Source organism: Melampsora larici-populina, assembly GCF_000204055.1.
Source record: "Melampsora larici-populina 98AG31 unplaced genomic scaffold MELLAscaffold_1, whole genome shotgun sequence".
NCBI classification, from domain to species: domain Eukaryota; kingdom Fungi; phylum Basidiomycota; class Pucciniomycetes; order Pucciniales; family Melampsoraceae; genus Melampsora; species Melampsora laricis-populina.
The window spans coordinates 3,165,988-3,186,087 of record NW_006768765.1 but is presented as its reverse complement, the minus strand read 5'-3'; the positions used below and the strand labels follow the sequence as shown (position 1 = coordinate 3,186,087).

General features: G+C 40.9%; 5 protein-coding genes across 5 annotated transcripts; 3 read left to right on the top strand and 2 right to left on the bottom strand.

Moving 5' to 3' along the window:
• Positions 1–255: 255 nt before the first annotated feature.
• Positions 256–669, top strand: MELLADRAFT_101400 (uncharacterized protein; the record flags this gene model as incomplete). Its single annotated transcript, XM_007403851.1, has 2 exons — positions 256–469; positions 554–669. 2 exons carry the CDS (start codon positions 256–258, stop codon positions 667–669), a joined length of 330 nt encoding a protein of 109 aa, XP_007403913.1.
• Positions 670–1,006: 337 nt separating this feature from the next.
• On the top strand, positions 1,007–2,047 carry MELLADRAFT_58727 (uncharacterized protein; the record flags this gene model as incomplete). Its single annotated transcript, XM_007403852.1, has 2 exons — positions 1,007–1,367; positions 1,569–2,047. The coding sequence occupies 2 exons, from the start codon at positions 1,007–1,009 to the stop codon at positions 2,045–2,047; spliced, it is 840 nt and encodes a 279-aa protein (XP_007403914.1).
• A 10,682-nt stretch (positions 2,048–12,729) lies between these two features.
• On the bottom strand, positions 12,730–13,855 carry MELLADRAFT_70527 (uncharacterized protein; the record flags this gene model as incomplete). Its single annotated transcript, XM_007403707.1, has 4 exons — positions 12,730–13,211; positions 13,287–13,349; positions 13,415–13,582; positions 13,648–13,855. 4 exons carry the CDS (start codon positions 13,730–13,732, stop codon positions 13,042–13,044), a joined length of 486 nt encoding a protein of 161 aa, XP_007403769.1.
• Positions 13,856–15,355: 1,500 nt separating this feature from the next.
• MELLADRAFT_87127 (uncharacterized protein) lies at positions 15,356–15,710 on the top strand (the record flags this gene model as incomplete). The annotated part of the gene is made up of 2 exons (XM_007403853.1): positions 15,356–15,371; positions 15,529–15,710. 2 exons carry the CDS (start codon positions 15,356–15,358, stop codon positions 15,708–15,710), a joined length of 198 nt encoding a protein of 65 aa, XP_007403915.1.
• A 2,158-nt stretch (positions 15,711–17,868) lies between these two features.
• Positions 17,869–19,972, bottom strand: MELLADRAFT_87126 (uncharacterized protein; the record flags this gene model as incomplete). The annotated part of the gene is made up of 10 exons (XM_007403706.1): positions 17,869–18,554; positions 18,757–18,795; positions 18,862–18,906; positions 19,020–19,058; positions 19,133–19,186; positions 19,361–19,399; positions 19,470–19,514; positions 19,732–19,764; positions 19,843–19,887; positions 19,963–19,972. The coding sequence occupies 10 exons, from the start codon at positions 19,970–19,972 to the stop codon at positions 17,869–17,871; spliced, it is 1,035 nt and encodes a 344-aa protein (XP_007403768.1).
• Between the last annotated feature and the right edge of the window lie 128 nt (positions 19,973–20,100).

The window sequence follows — 20,100 nt, the reverse complement described above, 5'->3', positions numbered from 1 at the left end:
TCCGTTTTCATTCCACTATAACTCTTTGTGATCCCTTTTCAACGTTATTGAGAAATTCTTGTAAAGCCAGTACTAACAAGTGATTTTGTCTCACTAAAAATTTACACAATTTTGCATTGACAAATCCTTTATAAGAATTTCATCAAAACCTTTTTAGAAATCCTCTACGTTTCATATCTCTTTTGATCAAGATAATCCACGTCACAAATCCGATGACAAAGAGATCAGCTCTGCAAGGAAAACTCATAACTCAATATGTCAACAAACAACATTGAAAGCACCGCAGCACGACTAAACGCAGTAGTTGCAACAGCGGGAGTAACGGATTGTACAAACGGAGATACCGCACCTGGATCAGGCAGCGGAGGCAACAATCCTAACCACAGAGCGTTAAGTTCAGGGGGACAAATACCAGCTCCCATGTACAACAAACAATCGTTGATATTGAGCTACCTCACCAGAGAGAAAGGTTAGCCATAATAAAACGCCTAGACGAACAATCTTAGTATAAGATTTACTCATAAAATATCAACTAATTGATTGACCTACATAGATAGCACAGGACCGCCACGTCAACCAGGAACATTAGAATGTTCCAACAAACAAAAAGATGGCACCAATAATCAAAAGGACAAACATAAGCAACAAACTACTTACCAACAAGATTAAATCACACAGATTATCCATACATCTAACAAAAGATTTACTTCATACGTCCTAATCCATCAGGAACCTCAGATGCACCAATCAAAAAACAGCCAACTGATGACAACAACCATTCATCAGGTGTTAATGATAACAACGTCACCCAAGACAAATCTCCCACTAAAAGAAACAAAACAAACAACTCGAAAGAGAACAGTGATAGAAATACGTCAAATAATAGTGATGAGAATACGTCAAATGCCCAATCCAAAAAATGTGAGACATCCCGTCCTATAAAAATGATGAGAAAAACCAAATTTACTTACACAAGTTTTCTGAAAATTCGACGGTAGCGAATGACATGTCAATTGACGAATGCATCAAAAGGACTGAAAACAACTACCTCAAAGAATTTGGAGGTACGAGAATACTCCCAAAAATCAAGAAGATTACTCACATGAGCAAAGATGAAAGAAAGAAGAAGTTGAAAGAATATCAAACAAGGTTGGAAGAGATAAAAGAACTTCAGAAGAAGTCAGCCAAACTCATTGGTCTACCATTAGATGACAATATACAAATGATCATCCCAGTAGAAAAATCCAGCCACCTCCCAAAATCATCCTTTGAAGAAGGAGGTCTCTCTTTTGACTTCAGCAAGACACCAGATGCCAATCATCTAGGGCTGCCGTTGTTCTTTCACAAAAACATGCAGATCCTACAAGGTTCTCTTCCCCTCACGATTTTCAACAAAGCTTGGCAATAAGTGGCATCTGATAATCATACCAATTACAAGAAAAGCAACAAGGAGGTTGAAAAGTACAGAGGTCACCCATTCCCAGGAGAATGGTCGCAGTCTCGTTTCAACTGGAACAAGAACTTTGAGACTCTTTTTGATACTTGTAGAAACACTTACAAATATTCAGCTTTCGCCGACGCCCTCAAAATCCACAAGAGAGATGTCATACAAATTTTCAAAGAACAAAGATCCTGGGTCGTAGCCTTCCGTTACGACTTAACCATCAGGAAAGCGACCTTCGCAGTAAGAAACCCAAACAAGAAAGTCCCAAATCCATCTCTAGAACCATCCGGTTTAGTAGACGAGATCTACTATTCAGCAAGATCTCAAGAAGACCTCAACATTGACGAAAATCCTTACAGAAAAGGTGGTCTCAAACACGGGAGAAATCCCTATTCGGACATCACTTCAGACCAGACATCAACTAACTGGAACCAGGCCAACTCAGTAGCAGGTCCTTCAAGATCATACAACTATAATAGAAACCAACAGAGATCCCAAGGCCCCTACGGAAACTACAAAGGAAAGAGTTACAACCCAAGTTACAAAAGACCTGAAGGGAATAGAGCAGAAAACTTCAAAGGAAAAGGAAAGGAGAAAATGTAGGTTTCCTCCCATTCCTAAATCACTCTCTATGCAGATCTTGTAAGCCCCATCCTTGACCACAAGGTCCTGAAAGAAAACCTCTCCGCCTAAATACCATAAGTCCAAAAAACATTGAAAAATCATTTGTATAAAGCATACTCATAAAGAATTTTTTATTTTTTCTCTACCATCCCTGTTTGTGTCCTCAAAAAATCCTCTTTGTACAATACCATTTGCAATATCATCCACACTCATTTAAAGCCAAAAGTATCTACCAAGAAAATTCTGAAAGATCGTACCTATCATCCGACGAGTCATCTATACTGTCCATTATGGATACAGAACCTAAATCACCACCAGACAATGGAATAAGGTTTTTATCAGAAGATTTGTGGCCTACAAAAGTCAATTGTGAGATGAACATCCAAGAATGGGAAAAGGACCTCAACGCAGCAGGAATCCTTGAAGAATACAAAGATGTCATATACGGTTTTACTCACGGTTTCGATCAAGGCATACCTTACCATGTGTTCAACAACTGCAGGTGGTACACCCCACTGAATCACGCATCCACTGCTTTAGCGGAAGAAAAAATTAACAGAAGTATGCAAAAGCAGAAAGCAATGGGACTTATCTTTGGTCCTTTTGCCCACAAAGAAGTTTACAAGAGATGTGGCTTCTTTCAAACCAATCCCATGTGAGCCGTAGTCAACGGAGACGGTTCAATCAGGCCCATCAACAACCTTTCATTCCCAAGAAACAACCCAAACATCCCATCACTTAAATCCTTTGCCAATGCTGAAGATTTCAAAACCCCGTGGGATGACTTCTCAACAGTGTCACAATACTTCCGGAAAATCACTGTCCCCTTCCTCATGGCCATTTTTGATTGGGAAAAGGCTTATTGCCAGATCCCAACCATGCTATACCAACGACAATATATGATGATCTTAGCTCCAGATGGATACATATACTACGACAGCCGAATCGGATTTGGAGGTGTAGGTGGGTGTGGCTCTTTTGGAAGACCAGCGGACAGCTGGAAATTAATCATAAAGAATGAATTCGATTTGATGGAAATCTTTTGTTGGGTTGATGATGCCTTATTCATCAAAGAGATGGACTCAAAAGTAGTGATGAAAGACGTGGTAGAAAGAAGTTTACAATTAGGTGTAATAACTAACAAAGAAAAAATCTCAGATTTCAAACCAGAACAAAAGTTCATTGGTTTCATTTGGAATGGAATTGAGAAAACAGTAAGGTTACCACCCGCAAAACTAGATCAAAGAAGAAACCAAGTCAACAAATCTTTGGAAGTAGGCAGACGTTTCTCACTGAACGATGTGGAAGTACTAACCGGAAGACTTACTCACATATCACTCATCCTACCCAAAATGAAGTGCAATCTGACATCCCTTTATAGGTGGATGAAAAGCTGGGTACACAAATTTGCAACCCAAAATCTACCGATGGATGCAAGGAAGGATCTACAAGAATGGAAATGGATCCTCTCAATCTTTAGGCAAACAAGACTCATACAATTTTCTGATCCAGTAGACTTAGGATGGGTAGGTGACGCCTCTCCCAGCTATGGAGTCGGGGTTCTCATAGGAGGAAAGGAATGGTTCCAGTTAAAACTAAAACCAGGATGGCAAAACTCGGGAGAAACCCCAAGAGGAATTGCCTGGCTTGAGACAGTGGCCATACAAGCCGGTCTACACCACATCATCGCGACAAGAAGTTGTGAGGGTAAAACCTTGATTGTCTGGACAGACAACACAACAAGCAAAAATGCAGTACAAAATAGGAAATCCAAGGATATAGAAGTAAATACAGAATGGAAGAAGATCCAAATTCTGCTAATCAAAAATCAAATGGATTTAGTGGCAAAGCGAGTGGTAAGCAAGAGGAACATGGCAGACAATATATCAAGAGGAGAAGGTAAAGAGCACAATAAGGAAGAGAGATACAGGGTCACGACCTCCTTTCCATGTGACCTGTACGGCTGGTTCACACAAAACTATAAGAAAGATGAGGAATTTGACGACCTAAGCTCACAATTCCCTGGTTTGGTATGTGATTAACAACATGAACCAAAAAATCTTGTACTAAGAAGCTCCATTGTTATTGCAAATAGAAACCTAGTTGTTAGATCGTGTGCAATACAAAGCTTATTTGTAAGACTGTATGCAATGCAATTTTCAAACTTGCACCTGTGTCACCTGTACTAATTGACATACCAACCCTTGTTAAATGAGGTACCACAAGAAGGACAAAAGATTTTGAGTCATGAAACACGTATCAGATCATGTTAAAGAGGTGAGTCTTCCCAATACATGACACACACGTGATAAGAAAACAAAAAACATTTACGACATGTATTGAGAGCCAAATATGAGAAGGAAGATTAACTTTCAAATCTACAACCAATAACCAACTCAAACCGAATAGACCCAATCACAAACACTGTTGAATGAAAAGGTAAGAGTTTTTGAAGATGATTCCATCGTGAAGAGTAAAGACAATTCTTTATAACTGACATTGAGATTCTATTTAGAAATGAATGTGGTACTTGATCTGAAGAAAATCAAATGTTTCTTGAGCAGAAATGGAGAAGATATTCGCTACTACAAGCGGCAGCGGCATATAATCCTTGGGTGGAAGTGGAACACTTTAGTTAGCTACAGTGGAGCAGTAAAGAAATTTCTAAAGTTTTTTAAAGAAGAAGGAACAAGAATCTTTGACCTACCAGCGTCGGCAGACGAAATATACAATTTCTGCACCTGGTCAGGAAGACATCAAGATGGGCCAACGTGAGAAGATATTCTCGCCACGACGCTACAAAAATACATATACGGTTTAAAAGCATGGCACACATATTATAGTGCAGAGTTTCCAAAACTAGACAATTCATTGATTGCAGTAATGCTCATAGCTTCAGCTAAGATAGATTCAAAGTTACCTAAAGCACAAGAAAAGAAGGCAGTACATCTTAAACACATGGTCTATCTGGCAACAGAACTATTGAAAGGAGGTCTGAAAGAATTATCAATTTTGGACACAGTCTTAGTTGCATTTTGGGGCCTAGCAAGGTTAGGCAAATTAACACGCGACAAGCAAGGATCATCGGAATTAGTAAAGCGTAAAGATATAAGAATCATGGCAACAGAGAAAGGGGAGGAAGGTTTTGTTTATCTGGGAAGTGCAAAGACGGCTAGAGTAGGCAAAATTCAAGTGTTGCAATTGAAGAAGCTGAATCACATCTTATGTCCAGTGGCAGCTTTAAAGAGATGACTAGCACAGACAGAACATGAAGAAGACACGGTCTTCAGTTTCATGCAAGAAGGTAGACGGGAAGATTTATTGAAAACAATAATTATGACAACCTGCCAAAAGCTTTGGGAAAGAGGGGGTTATGTTGGACTCACAGGCCACTCTTTCAGGGTAGGAGGTGCCTCTCTAAGGGCGGCACTAGGAGTCCCCATTGAAGACATATGCGAGATAGGAAGATGGAAATCAGAGGCTTACAAAATCTACATTAAACCATACTCAATGTTAGATTTAGAAGGCGCAAAAGAATTATCAAAAAACCTGAACGAACATCTATTATGTTAAATTCATATGCAAATAAATACACAAGCCTAAAAGGGTTGGGTTTTTGGTTTCAAAGGCTCAGGCTTTCAGACTTGAGAGTAGGGATATTAAAACCTTAAACCAGAGAAACTTGATTCCCTTTTCATGAATCAAGTAATCTTTGGAATCTCTCGAGTTTTTTCTTTGGAACCAAGAGTCTTTTCATCTAGTCCTATAAAGAGTTATCTCTCCAATAAATAGGTACACACTATTTAAAGCTCCTTTACCAATAATTGGGAATAAGGCATGATCACCTCTTCAGTTCTCTAAAACTGGAATGTTGATCCCGATAGCCTATAGAGATATTCTTCAGGAAGACTTCAGAAAAGACCCATCCGGTAGTCGTTGATAATCTAACTAACAATTATCAGGACTACGGGGGTTTCTCCCAAAACCCATACACTGGTAGTCCTGGACCCACGGGTCGGGACTATCTAGAGTTGCTCCGTAGTAGATACTAGGGCTGTGACCCGGTCCCGGCCCTGCCCGGCCGAAGGTGCCCGGCGATATTTTCAACGCTGGCGGTCCCGGCCTCGGGGCTCTGAAACCTAATCAGAATAGGGTGCAAAGCCCTGCGGGCGCCCCGGGCGCCCGGCCCGGCCGACTGCCCGATCCTGTTTTCGCCAAAAATAATATAAAAATTTCCCCTTTCCAAGGGTTTTTTACTCATAAATCTGGGCCCGGCCCTGCCTGGACACCCAAGGCCTGAGATTCGGGCAGGCCCTGGTCGGCCCTGAGAAGTTTCCAGGGGACCTCGGGTCTACCCAGGGTCGGGCGTGGCCCCGGGGCCGGCCACGAACTCTCAGGGCCGGGTCACAGCCCTAGTAGATACTACCCATAGCATCTCAAACGTGTAACAAGCTCTAGCAATTACAAAAGTTACTTAGTGGATAGAAGCATATTGCAGGAGCCAAAACGAGGTTTAGGCCTCTGAAATCAAAAAAAACTGAGTTTTGGACCAAAGATTAAACTCTAGTTAAAACTCGGCGACACCCATCACCTCAAAACTTACCAATAGTTCTCACAACGGCTGTACTTTACTGCTGGGCATTTTTTACGGTACCTGGATTAATGGTATTCAAATCTCGAGAAACCAGTCCAAGAAGTGTCAAGAAGTGACATCTAGAAACTTCTTGGACACCTCCAAGATGTTTCTTGGCTGCGAGATGTTTCTCGGGTCAAATCCATCCAAATTTGGAAAACAGTACACCTGTATTTCTCATCACTGTATTTCTCATCACGTTCCCCTCTGTGCTCCTCCTTCTAAAACCCGCTGAATTCAACTCTAATCACATGGCGGATATACCCTCTTCGAATTCCCCTCTTTCTCGTACTCCATCGGCCTCGTCATTTGCAGGACAGGCTCCACCCATTCTTCACTACCCTTATACATTTGTCTCGCCAACTATCAATCCACACCCGCCACTTCTCCACCACCACCATATCTCGCCAAGTATCACCCCGCAAATTTGGGGAACTATGTCTCAGTCACCCAACCAGCCTTTGATTCAATCTGAAGAAAACCTTCCTACCGATCCAGATTCGACCCAATCTAATTCAAATTCCAAGCGTGCAAGGGGATCTCGCAAAAAACCTGCTCCCAAGTCAAACAGCAAACCACCAACTTCCCCTGTCCGTTCTCGAACCGGGTGGCGCACAGACAAAAACAAGGACGGCAAGACGCCCCTTTGAACTGTAGTAGAATGGCTCATAACTCCAGATGGTGATGGTCATTGTATAGACTGGTGGAGAGGTGAAGGAGGAACAATCAGTAAGGGAAGCGTAGCTGAAGAGGTTGCAAAGTACCTCGCTGAAAACGGATTTCCAAACATAAAGCCTACCGCAGTTGAATTCCAGGTATGTCTATCCACTCCTTGAACATCATTTACATATGTTAATTACGGGTGAATTTCTTTGGGAATTAGATCCGAGAACTTGAGAAAAGTTACCGCGACGGGCGAGACTTCCGCAAAGGAAGTGGCGAAGGTGTAAAACAAAAACTCATGGAAGATGCAATTCGTGAGAAGGAGGAAAATGGCTACACGTCTGATAGCGAGGCATGGAAGGAGCGACTATCTTTAGTAGAAGATTCGTTTGAAGGTCAGTTTTTCCCTTATGTTTGTGTTCTTTTAGATATACAACTAATCTATATTTAATTCATCTCTTTTTAAATCTCCAAAGCATTGCTCAAAAAAAAATGTCTGTATTATGAAGAAATGGTCCCAGCTTTTGGAAGACAAAAGGCAAACTCACCAGACGCTGTGCAGGAATCTAATGACGTGATTGATGTAGATGCCATATTACCTTCTCAAAAAAATAATGAAATCACCGTTGATCCGAAAGACAATCAACTCGAGGCCAACCAAGCTAATCAAAACAAAAAAGACGATAACCCTTTTGACAACGAAACTTCCTTTGATCAACTCTTTGCTGGAATCGAGAGTCCCTGTTTTGAAGATTTACATGATGATGAAGATCGACATGAAAAAGATGAACCTGAAAACTTGAAAGATGTCAGCCTTGAAGAATCAACAAGTCAGGTGGTTCATAGCTCATCTCGTCCTAAGGTGTCAAAACCTTGTCATGCTTCCCCTCGAAAAAGTTCCTACGTGGCATCTTTTGATTCGACAAACGGTGGAAGAAGCAAATACTCTCGAGTCAACTCAGGTGCTTCATCTTCAGTTCTAACTAATCACTTACCATCACGAGAAGAACGCGATGCTGAGTGGGAATTCAAGAAAAAACACATGTTAGCCGAGCAATCAGCCAGACGATCAGAAGTCCTCTCTAAAAACAAACTCACCGATGCGATCACTAAGAGTGTAAATCCGGTGACCAATCATCACAGTCAATCATTACAGGAGCTCCAAATCAAAAGGGAAACTCTGAATTACGAACAAGCCGAGTTAGATTTTAAAGAAAGAACTTTGGAAGAAACAAAAGATCTCAAGAGACGTCGAGAGAACCTTGAATTAATCAAATTTGAGAAAGAGTTGGAGAATCAAAAGAAGAAATCTAAAATAGAAGATATTTCCATGCGAGGACGCCTGTACAAAGAATACATGGATAACTTCAGTATGAGCTTGACCAAAGCCAAAGAAACTGTGGATAAAATTTTGGCAGAAGAATGAGCTGAACTTAGGTCATCAACTACTCTTGATGAATGTATGCTGAACATGTTTTGGTCATGCTTTTTTGTATGTTTAGATTGTCTTGTGTCTTCCAAAGAATGGTTCATAAGTTTTGTTTTTAGTCATGATTTTTGTGAAATTTAAAGCGTCTTGTCTCTTCCAATTGTTGGAGAAGTCACCAATAAACTGTGTATAATGAAATACCAAACTGTTTTCTTTCATTTCGTTTGCAATTATTTTCTCGGTCACTGAATTTATCACAAACTAAATAAATTTTGGTAACAAAGTTTGTCTCTTACTTCGAGTGCAAGAACAATCTATTGGCCTAACACTCTTGAAAACAGTAAGACAAGAAGAACAACCTTCAAAAAACTAGAACGACTTAGATTTTGACTCCTTGTGTGAGGTGAGTTGAAAATTGACCATGAAAACAATAATAAGACAAGAACAAGATATTTTCAAAAAACAGAACGATTTAAATCTGAAATCCATGTGTGAGTCGAGTTGAAAATTGACTACAACCTTCTTTGGAATGTTTGCAAAAAGAACTTTTTTGATTGTTATAAACAAGGAAGGAAAAAGAAACTGTGATTGAAGATATTGAATCGACTTTTGAAAGTAACAAACATTTCATGATTAATATACCATCTTTCTGAGCAAAGCAATAGATGCATCAAATCACACTTACAAGCGTCAGACTACTTCTGCCATGAGACAACAGTATTCTGCAAATACTTCTTTGCGTAAGGAGTCATTGTTATCGGCAAGCACTGCGTTAACTACTGCCGGTGTCTCTTCCCAATATTGTCGCTCTTCTTCACGCTCAGCTGCATTAGGAAGACCATATGAAAAGGATGTTCGTTCATCCTCCGACAAAAGAAAATTGTGAAGCAGACAACACGCCATTAAAAGTGCGTTTGCCCGTTTCATCGACCGTTCGTCTCGCAAAACCAGTCGCAATTCCTTCATCATCTGAAACCGTGATTTGAGCATTCCATTCACGTGCTCAATTACCGTTCGTGCCTCACTGAGATCTTTATTAAAGGCATTCTTGAGACCAGGAAGTTGGCAGTCCGAGTTTCTTTTGAAGAGAGGAAGGGTGCAATTTGAGGCGCTGTAACCTGAATCAGCAACTATATACTCTCCCTCGGAGAAGTAGCAACCGGGTTGACACCAAAGCTACAGAATTGATCAGCTTCTGTAATTCTTGAAAGAAGCCAAAAAAAAACCAAAAAGAAACCTTACTGTTGAAGTTCTGAGAACTCGCTGGTCGTGAACACTTCCACACCATCCATGGCGTGCAAAAGTAATCCGCCGCCGATGATCACACACAATCATCGAGTTGAGTCCATAGAAATACTTTCGGGTCCAGTAATCCTCTTTGCAGATGACTGGACCGAAAGCTAAGGGGATAAGGGTCCCGTCAACAAACCCTACACATCCCTTCAAAGCCGGATGATCCTGAGCAATCTCGTTCCGGATGATTGCACGTTCCTGTGGGGTTGGCCAGCTAAGATATTGAGGCTGCAATTCAAGGATCGCCGCTACACATCGCCATGTGTAGTTTTCAACACTCCCATCTGGAATTGGTACCAAAGTCAGTTACAGAAAACGAACTACATGCTTTATAAACAAGCACCAACCCAAAACACCTAATAAACGGCCAATGAGTGAAACTTGTCCCCCATTTCCCGAAAGGCCCATATTCGCTAGGGCAACCAAGAGTTGGACTTCAACCTTTTCTTGAGAATTGCTGGAATGGTTTCTGAATACTTGGCTACCTTGAATCTTACGAAACAGGGTAATAAAGCTTTCTTTTTTCATTCGCGCCTGATTATATCATCAAAGCAGTCGTTAGAACCAATTCAAAAGACTGTAAAGAAAAAAGAGAGCTTGCCAATTTCATGAATATGCTCTCGGAAGTGTTCATAATCCCATTGAAGAGCTTGTGGGCATGATCTCGTTCGCGGAGGGTTCTTGAAGTGAGGTATCGCTGACTTTCAACACGTTCCATTTCCGCCAACCATAATTCTACTTCGTTGGTCTTCGATTCAAAGTCTTCAAGTCTTCCTGTCCTTCTAGTTTTCAGAATGAAACCCAAAGTTAAGCGAGTTTTTGGCGTAAGTGGAAGATCTGGTAGTGACTGAGGCAGGAGGAGCAGAGTTGATAGTGATCGTGAGGTGTTTGAGGGATGCTTTGCTGAAGATAGATGAAGTATGTTGTCTTTGGGATAAGCGAGGAGGTGGTGTGATACCTTTCTCAGAACTTGTAGGACTTGTTGTCGGGATGAGACGCGCGGCATCTTGAGATGTGAGGCAAAGCTGGCAAAGGGTACTTGGAATAGAGGTCTCAAAGGTGCTTTCAAATATTCCGAGAAGTGTCAAGAGGTGACATCCAGAAACATCTTGGAGGTGTCCAAGAAGTTTCTAGATGTCACTTCTTGACACTTCTTGGACTGGTTTCTCGAGATTTGAATAGGACCCCGGAAAGCTCCTGGAGAACAAACCGTCCTCGATCCATTCCGGCCCCGGCCCTCACACTTTCACTATTTGCCCCGAGGAGAGGTGGGTTAACATGGATTTCTCGGTGGTAGGAGAAGCGCCTTGATCAGGGCTCTCGATTACATATACTTTCAGTTTTGTACCACGTGTAATCACCGAGATATCCATATGTAAGTACCCGACCCGAGCCGGTATGGATTTTCGTCGGTCTGGGGGGGCAAAAGTTACAAATCACACATTTCCCAAGCCACCAGTCATGTTCAGGGTCAGACATGTGTACCATCTGATAGCCCTTGTTGAGGCGCATCTTTTGCACCTGTCACATCTCTGGTACCATGTGACATGACTTCACAAAACACCGGTATCTGAAAACCCCCTCAGGATGGTTTGTTCTCCAGGAGCTTTCCAGGGTCCTATTTGAATACCATTATTGTAGGTACTGTACAGAGTACTGTAGGTACTGTATCAAGTACCTTCATTTGTAGTATCCAAAAATCCAGGTACTGTACTAGTATTGACAATCTAACTTAACACAAGTCCCAATTCTCGCAGGGGCTTTCTTACCTTCGCAAGCTCGGTGCCCTGGAGAGGGACTTGCAAATTACTGGCTGTTTTTGGTGTACCAGCAGGGCCTTTTGGGTTCCTGCTCTTCTACAATCTTGCATCTTCTGTAGTTTGTGCAATACACAATTTCTGGAGAGAACAAAATCTGCAGGTCCTTCAGATGAACAACTTCGGTTTTTGAACGAAGTTCATCGATTGAGTATTGATCCTCCTGGAAGAGAAATAAGAATGGGTTATTCAGATTGTTTTTAAATTTCGTTTTAAAGGTACAGTCACGAAATTTCAAATTTCAAATTCTTTCTTTCATTTTTGAGAGAGCTCAGAGTGAGATACAAGCAATCTGAATAGACAGATCTGAAGGCAGTGGTCACAAGTATCCCCCGTTCAAATGAGCACGGGGGTTGATCGAGAGGAAGTGGGTGTTTTTTCGTTTTGAAAAAACCTCTCTGCCAAACTTTCATTTTCAAGGCCCTGCCGACACACTGGGGAAGGCCGATAATTCCTAAGTCCCTCTCCCAGACACCGAGCTTGTGAGGAAAAAGTGTCTGGGCCAGAGGGACTTAGTTAAGTTAGATTGACAATACTTTACCAGTACAGTAACTGTGGCTGCGTTGGTGATAGTAGTGGATGTATGAGTGCTTCGTATTTCAATTCTTCTTGTCTTACGAATAGTTATACTTCAGACACATCTATCTTCATTGATACAATTGTTTGTTCAAACTGTTCAGGCACAATCCAAAAATATGACCTGAGGATTCTGTAAACAGGCTTGGACAGTGCGACATACACTGGTATGGTTTAACCGTCAACACATTGTGCCTCGTGTGTGTGACTCCCTAAGGACAATAAATGTTATCATCACAAATTCCAGCCACTTCATCAAAGTGAGATTATTCGCAAGTAGAAGTATAAAGACGTGCCGGAAGCGGCTTGCTGAGGTCATTGCAGGATAATCAGACCGAGACATTCATGAGTCTAAACGGATATAAGCCATGACAGCAAAAAAAACGAAGATTTTGATAATGAAAAACAAATAAATTGGAAGAAACGAAGAAAAGATGCAAAAGTAGATAATATCGAATAACAATGGAGAACGACAAAACTGGAGTGACTCAGACACTACATGATTCCGACGTTTTAGCGCATTAGATCTGTAACTAAAATAAGACTGTCGATGAAGAGAAAATCATGCTGTGCTGATGGTGAAAGTCACAGCCGAGACCTTGCCAACTTGAGGTTTCTTTCCGGCAAAAGTGACGTCGGCACTGAAGACGATTGCAATTGGGAAGTTCAATTTGATGGATCCATTCAGGACCATGCGGTAATGGCTAGCAGAGCTAGAGCTCTTGAGCTGGGCTAAATTGGTTTGTCAAATGTGTTAGCCTCCGCAGACATGCAAAAGAACGGGATAAAAAGCGGGAGAGCGCTCACCTGATTTAATGGTGAAGGTCAGTTCACCATATTGTTCGTATTGGCCAAAGGCGTTGATGAACTCTGACAATACCCTTCCAGTCAGCTTTGTAGAACAAAAACTAGAGCATTTGGTATTGGTGGCTTACCTTGCTTGCTTCGGACCTGTGTCGTCCCACCAAATACATTGTTCACGAGCTTTTTAGTTCCGTTGTCCCCAAGTAAATCCCAGATACCAGCATAGTTCTTGCTTGAAAAGTCACTCTGCATAGTATTCAAGAGAGGATTTAACGTGTTGATGTCTGCTTTGGCAAAATCTGATAAACAAAGCGTCTGTAAGTATATTAAGGTTTCAAGTATAGTCTAAGATAGACGCTCTAACTCTTTGACCAGGTTACCGCTAACGTATTTGATAGCAGGCCGACGAGGACAACGAGCGTGACGAAAAAGAGGGTTGAGATCTTCATGATAAAAATTGTGATGAAAAGATGAGTGGCAGGTAGTTGGATAGATGGAATTAGAAAACTTGATGATATGAAAAGTGCGAATGAGATCTGCTAGTATTTATACGTATGAAGGATGTATGAAGGAAATTCGACCCTGCGGTCTGGACTCCCTGTCAAGAAGCCTGGCCGAAGGATTCGCATGGGGAATTGATGGTGTCCAGTATCTACCACTGAGATATTCCTATCATTTACCAAAACGCGAGTCCGAGAACTTCCTTTTGCCACATTTGGACACGTTATATCGATCAATTCCTCATTGAGGTGAGTCTGTGATGCTTTCTTTCGATCCTTGGATCAAACGGCAATATCTGTTGGCATTTTTGAGCTCAGTCGCCCTCTTGCAGCCTCTTGCGGTGTAGTGATAACATAGCATCAAGTGATCATTTGGCCTATGAAAGATTTGACACGAGACCTCTCTCTCTGATATACTGAGGATCGTGTATACACAAAGGTCATTTACTTGCGGGTTTCCCGCTCCATGACCCAGACGCCAGGGAGTTTTATTGATCAAGGTGCACTCTGACTCAGCCGTACCCGAAACTGCGTCATTTCATTTCGCGTTTAACCCGTGCAATGCCGTAGGCCCTCGGACAGCTCCGATGGAAGCCTGGTAAGCGAGTCCTTGCTGGTGTTCGACGGCTGACTCAAAATGAGCCGGTCAGAGCTGGTCTCGATCTACTCGATCCAGTTCAGTATGTTGATTCCAGGAAAATGTCACCAGAGCTGAGCGCTACACACCATCATCAAGACGTTATGTCACTCGTAAAACCTCGCGGCCTTTCGGGGCAAGGTATACTGCAGATTGTTCAGAGATAGCAGAGACATACGTCTACTGATATTCTTCATGAGCCAGTTCGAGATAGGGGAGGTGGGTTTCATTGGTGATTGTTTCCCAAATTCACTTAGCTCTTGAGGTGCCATGTGGAGTTGCAAAATTTGATGATGTCTCTTCAGAGTCATCCGTCAGATGGTTTGGCCAATCCTCAGTGTAACTTTGAGGGCTGGAAATTCTATCTCAACCTACCCTCAGGGAAGTGATCAAAGATTTCCAACAAAACTCTGGGTACATATCAGTCAAGCGGTCTTGATGATATGCTCAGAATTTGATATCATGGTGATTAACAATCAACAAGAAAAACCTTGCAGAACACAACATTGATCACAACAATGCTTTTCAAGAACTAACACAATTTTTTTCTCAAATGTTGTACCTCAATGGCTATTTCCACAGTGATCCAGTTTAGTCATTTTCATAGTGGATCTCGTCATACTCATTGGGAATCCATCTGACCTTTATTCCATCTTTGAAGGTACAGCATGATGGTAGTCTGTTGATCAGGCCTGTGTCTGCTGCCTCATGCTTAAGGGATCAAATCCCTGATCAGAAACAAACAAAAGAAACAAACTCAGTCTAAAATTAAATGATATCAATAGGCAAACGCTGAAATGATAGTGTAGGGATGAGGTGTTAAGTTTTGTAATAAGAAAGCTTAATGAATAAGAGAAGCTTTCTGAAACAAGCTGATCAAGATATATAAAGCAGTGATACAAATTGTGGTTAGGTTTAAATCTCGTGTGTAAGAAATGGAGATAATACTTAGTAAGTTGTGATATTTATTAGACAACTGTGACAAGTAACGTGAAATGAATAAAACAGATGAGTGTAACAATATATCTCCAACAATGCTGCCCTTATAACTTTGAAATTGTTCTCTTGGAACATGGTCTATATTTTGACCTATCCAATTGACTTTGAGTGGAATATGCTCATTTCTGGCTCAGTCTCTTGAAGTCCAATGCTACTGAAAATCACTGTCAATATGCAAAGCTAGTGGGTAACATTGATGATGATCATTACAATATATTGGAAAGTGCTATCACTGGCAGAGTGGGTATGAAAGGTACAGGCAGCCTCACAGTAATGCATAATCAAACTTGAGAAGAACAACAATACATAAGGTCAACTGTAGTAGCTGATGAAGGCATGATCAGTAATGTATTTCAGAGATTGACACAGGTACCTAGGCCACTTTTGATAATCTTGAAAGTTTGTCCCAATCAGTGGCTTTCATTTGAATGTGTTTGGTTTTGTGAAAGTAGTGTGGGTGATTCCCAAAGTAAGGCAGCAAGGCTCCTAATTCCTTAAAGGGACTTTTTCCAGTTTTGAACCTCATTGGTTTACAATTTTACAGTGTACCTTTGCAACTCGTGCTGTGTATTTTGTTTCTTTTCTGTTCGTTTCTGAGGCATTTTTCTTTCTGATTCCTAGAACTTTTTCAATAGAGAGAATGACCATGTTGCATAAAAAGGACACTCATTTTCAATTAGCCTAATAGGAACAAGCCAGATTTGCAACTCTATGCCTTATGCACTGATTAATGTGAATGTGACTGAACCTGAAATGACTGTTAGATCATCATGATAATGGAACACATATCAGTCTCCACATGAGTTTCTTGACCCGTAGGCACTCTATCTGGGCTTTTATATCATCTTCTGGGTTGACTGTCTGTTATTCTACCCAGAGTGTCTTATCACATCAACAGTCATTACAAGTTGCTCCCATTTCAGCTACCCAAAAAACCACCATGATCAAAAAGTCAATAAGATTGTGTCAGCATGTGTACTATCAATTGATGGTGCCGTCTTCTTCAACGACCAGAGTACCTCATTTTTGGTCTCTTGTCTAAGTCAAGCCTGCACCTTTTACAGAAGTCCACAATGAATTTTCAAATTTCCCATACTCAGCAGACCTACGGAAACGGAAATATGCCAGTTCAGAATCATGCCGCTGACCTCTTTGAATGAGGCTTCTTTCTCTTTTGTCTGTATTTGGCTATACTTTTCTCAATTTCTTCACTGTCATTTCATTATATTGAACCTCTTGCCAACACAACATCCTGGAGATTATGTGATCCATTCCCTAGAGTTACCTTCAAGTTCATGTATTCCATTACTCAACTAGTCACACCAATGGCATGCCCGTAGACTTGGACTCAGAGATGAAAGTGTGCAGTATGGGTTTGAATGCATGTCCTTTTGCAAAGGTTCAACCTTTACACAAAAAAGGATGTTTGGTTTGAACAGTCCATACAATGATTGCAAAGACCCTCATGTGGCTCAAAGCCATTACATTAGAATACATTTTCCAACAGGTTAGAACTGAGTCCCTATAGACAATTCCAATCCTGAATTCTCAGGGTGTCAATTAATGGAGAAGAAGTAGGATGCTGTGGCGTCTTTGGCCAATTTCCTAATTCTTGATGTCATCCACCACACACTGGGGTAATTTGACAGTTGATTATAATTTAAATACAACTTTCTGTGTGAATTATCATCTAATCAATTGTCAGTCAAGATGATGTGATCTTCAAGAAACCTGCTTGGTATGCTTCCACAAACATTTTTGCTGCACAAAATTGCCTTTTTGGGAAAATCAATTCTTGCCTTTATCTGACGTATGATCATTCCCAAAAATATCTGATACTGACTAGAACTGATACCAGGAGATCTAGAGATATACAGAGGATCTGTATCATGCTATGATGTTTGTTGTTATGATTGATCAGACCAGTTCTGCAACATATTCCTGTTCACACTGCAAATAATTAAGTTTGGTGTTTCCATTTTATAAAGAAGATATCCTTCAACTATACCTCTTTCTCTTGCAATCAAAAGTCAATGAGCTATTTGATATTTTACCAGACAGACTGTGTCTCCTTCAATTACATCTCAGATATCACTTGTCTCAGTCAATCACAATAAGAAATTAAAACTAATAATTACAAGCTTCATGGAGAAATTGTCTTTCTTTGATCCTCACCACTTTTCAATACAATGTCATGATCTGGTTGATATCTCAGAATTATTTCAGCAACCAGAATTTGGACCTTGTTGAATTGATGTCAAAGCTTTTGCTAGATGGGGCCTCTTTGCCTGGAATGGTGTGTACCAGTGTTTTTCAATGTCCAGATGGTGATATATTCTTATGTTTTTACAGATTTTGACACAGTAGTATTGTTTTTTGTTGTTTTTGTTGTCTGTGATGTGGTCTGACCTGAAGAGACAAGAGGGACAACCTGGTTGCTTCCCTGAGTTTAATCATTTGACTGTGTTGAATTATTGGGGTCCTCCACAACATCTGTTACAGGTGGTGTAGGCTGCACAGATTGTGAATCAGATTGTGCAATCTCAGAAGTACTGGTGACCAATATTTCACTTCCAACTGGCTGTGTAACAGCAGCATCTTGACTTGATTGTGTAGAATTATCTGGGTCCTGAACAACGTCTGGTACAGGTGTTGCAGGTTGGTCCGGTCTTGGTTCAGATTGCACATTCTGAGAAGTATTTGTGTCTGAGGTTGAATTATCACCTGATTGTGGAAGAGTGGTATCTTGATTTGATTGTGTAGAATTGTTTGTGTTCTGGACAATGTCTGGTGCAGGTGATGTGGGTTGGGTGGATGGGGACTTGGGTGGTACAACCTCAGAAGTATTGATGACAGTGGTTATATTTTCAACTGATTGTGTGACAGTGGTATCAACCTCACTAGTTGTTGGTTGTACAAAATCTCCTGGAGTTGAAGTATCTGCACTGACATCCAGGGGCTGACCAGGTGTAATGTTGCCTTGATCCTCAGGGCTTTCTGGGATTATAAGAGTATCCAATGGATCCAAAGGTGGAGTAGAATTGTCCCCAACTGGAGGAGAGATATTGATGTCTGTTTCTTGGGATGTCAGTGAAGGATGATCCAGAGCAGGTGTAGTGGTGACATCAACGGAGCCTGAAAAAAAAAGTATTCCATCATGGTTAGAAGGCTGTTGTAATTCAAATTAAATCATTCATTTTGAGATCATTTGAATCAAGAGGATCCCAAGCTGATTAGATCTAGTTGGCTCTAGGCGCCACGTGGGCTTCAAAGGATATCTGAAAATAGCTTTGGAATATAGGGAGGAGGAGAAATCAAACAGGCTTGAAGGACTGACCTGTTCCAAAAAGTGTTCTGGTTATAAAACTGTAGCGACCTGCCAATGTTTAAGCATGAGTAGTGCTGGCTAGAATATTCTTCATCATAACCAGGAAATCATTACCTGTATAAGTCTTCTTTGAGAAACCTGTAAACGGAGTGAAGGGACCTGCATAGAAAGTGGATCATGTCAGTCCCTTAGCTACAATATCTGGTGGGATAAATCAGTTTTTGAGATGAAGGTCCCCCTCAGCAACGTGGATACCTCTGCAAAAGACATACTTTGACCAAGAAGAGTGTTGGCCAAAAATTGTTGACGTCCTATTCAAAAAAGAACATCTGACAATAAGTTTCCATATCCTATCAGATATATAGTTCTGTGCAGTCAGACTCACCAGAAAAATCTTCACCCAATACAGTAGAGAATCCTTGAAATTTCTTATATGTAGCTAGAGAGGGAAGAGTATTTTAGTTTAGTCACATCAACATCCTTGATAGATCAAACCGCCCCAGAGGGAATACTTCTTTTTGAAGGGCTCTTAGTACAAAAGTACAGTTGTCTATCTTAATTTGATAACACCAACAAGGAATCATTGACCCATTATGATCAATTACTAACTTACTTTGGGTGTAGATTGTGCGGGTCAAAACTTGCAATTTAACTGAAGGTTTTTGCTTCATGAGCTCAGTGTAAAAATCATGATAAATATGATCTTCATGGGTTTGGCTCACCAGTATACTTTCTTCTCAAACTCCTAGTCAAGGGTGTAGGTAGCCCTGAATTCAAACAGAATTGTCAGTTTATACTCTTGTTAGAATGTATGAAATTCATTGTCCACTTCAGGCTTTGAAAACTATGTAGGATTGGAATGATGTAAAGTTGAGTTCTTTGAGGAACAAGCATACCTGCATGTTGAATGTTTTGGCATATCATGGAATATATGGTCAGTCATGTCAGCAATTGATAAGAATCAAGAAAGAGCCTATGGCTGACTTTTGATGGGTGAAGATCCAGTAGTCTTGATACCTTCATTTTGGAACATTATTTATATGGTTAGGGTGAGTTTCTCATCATGTTCTCATTCTGATGATGATAGAGACATACCAAGGAATTTTCTCCCAAGGAACTCAGTGAAAGCAGGTGGCCGAACTATATGTCCAGATTTTTTATCATGTCAGTGATTAGCTCATATCATTTGGATCTAGAATACAGCATATGTTTCACCTGTCATCATAGAAATTATTTTGGTAGGGAAAAAGGATAGATCAGATCTCAACACTTTAACGCTGGGAGCCTTGACACGTAAATGACATCATGGGACATGTGGAAACCCATAACTATTCTCGGGGGGTAATAATTGAC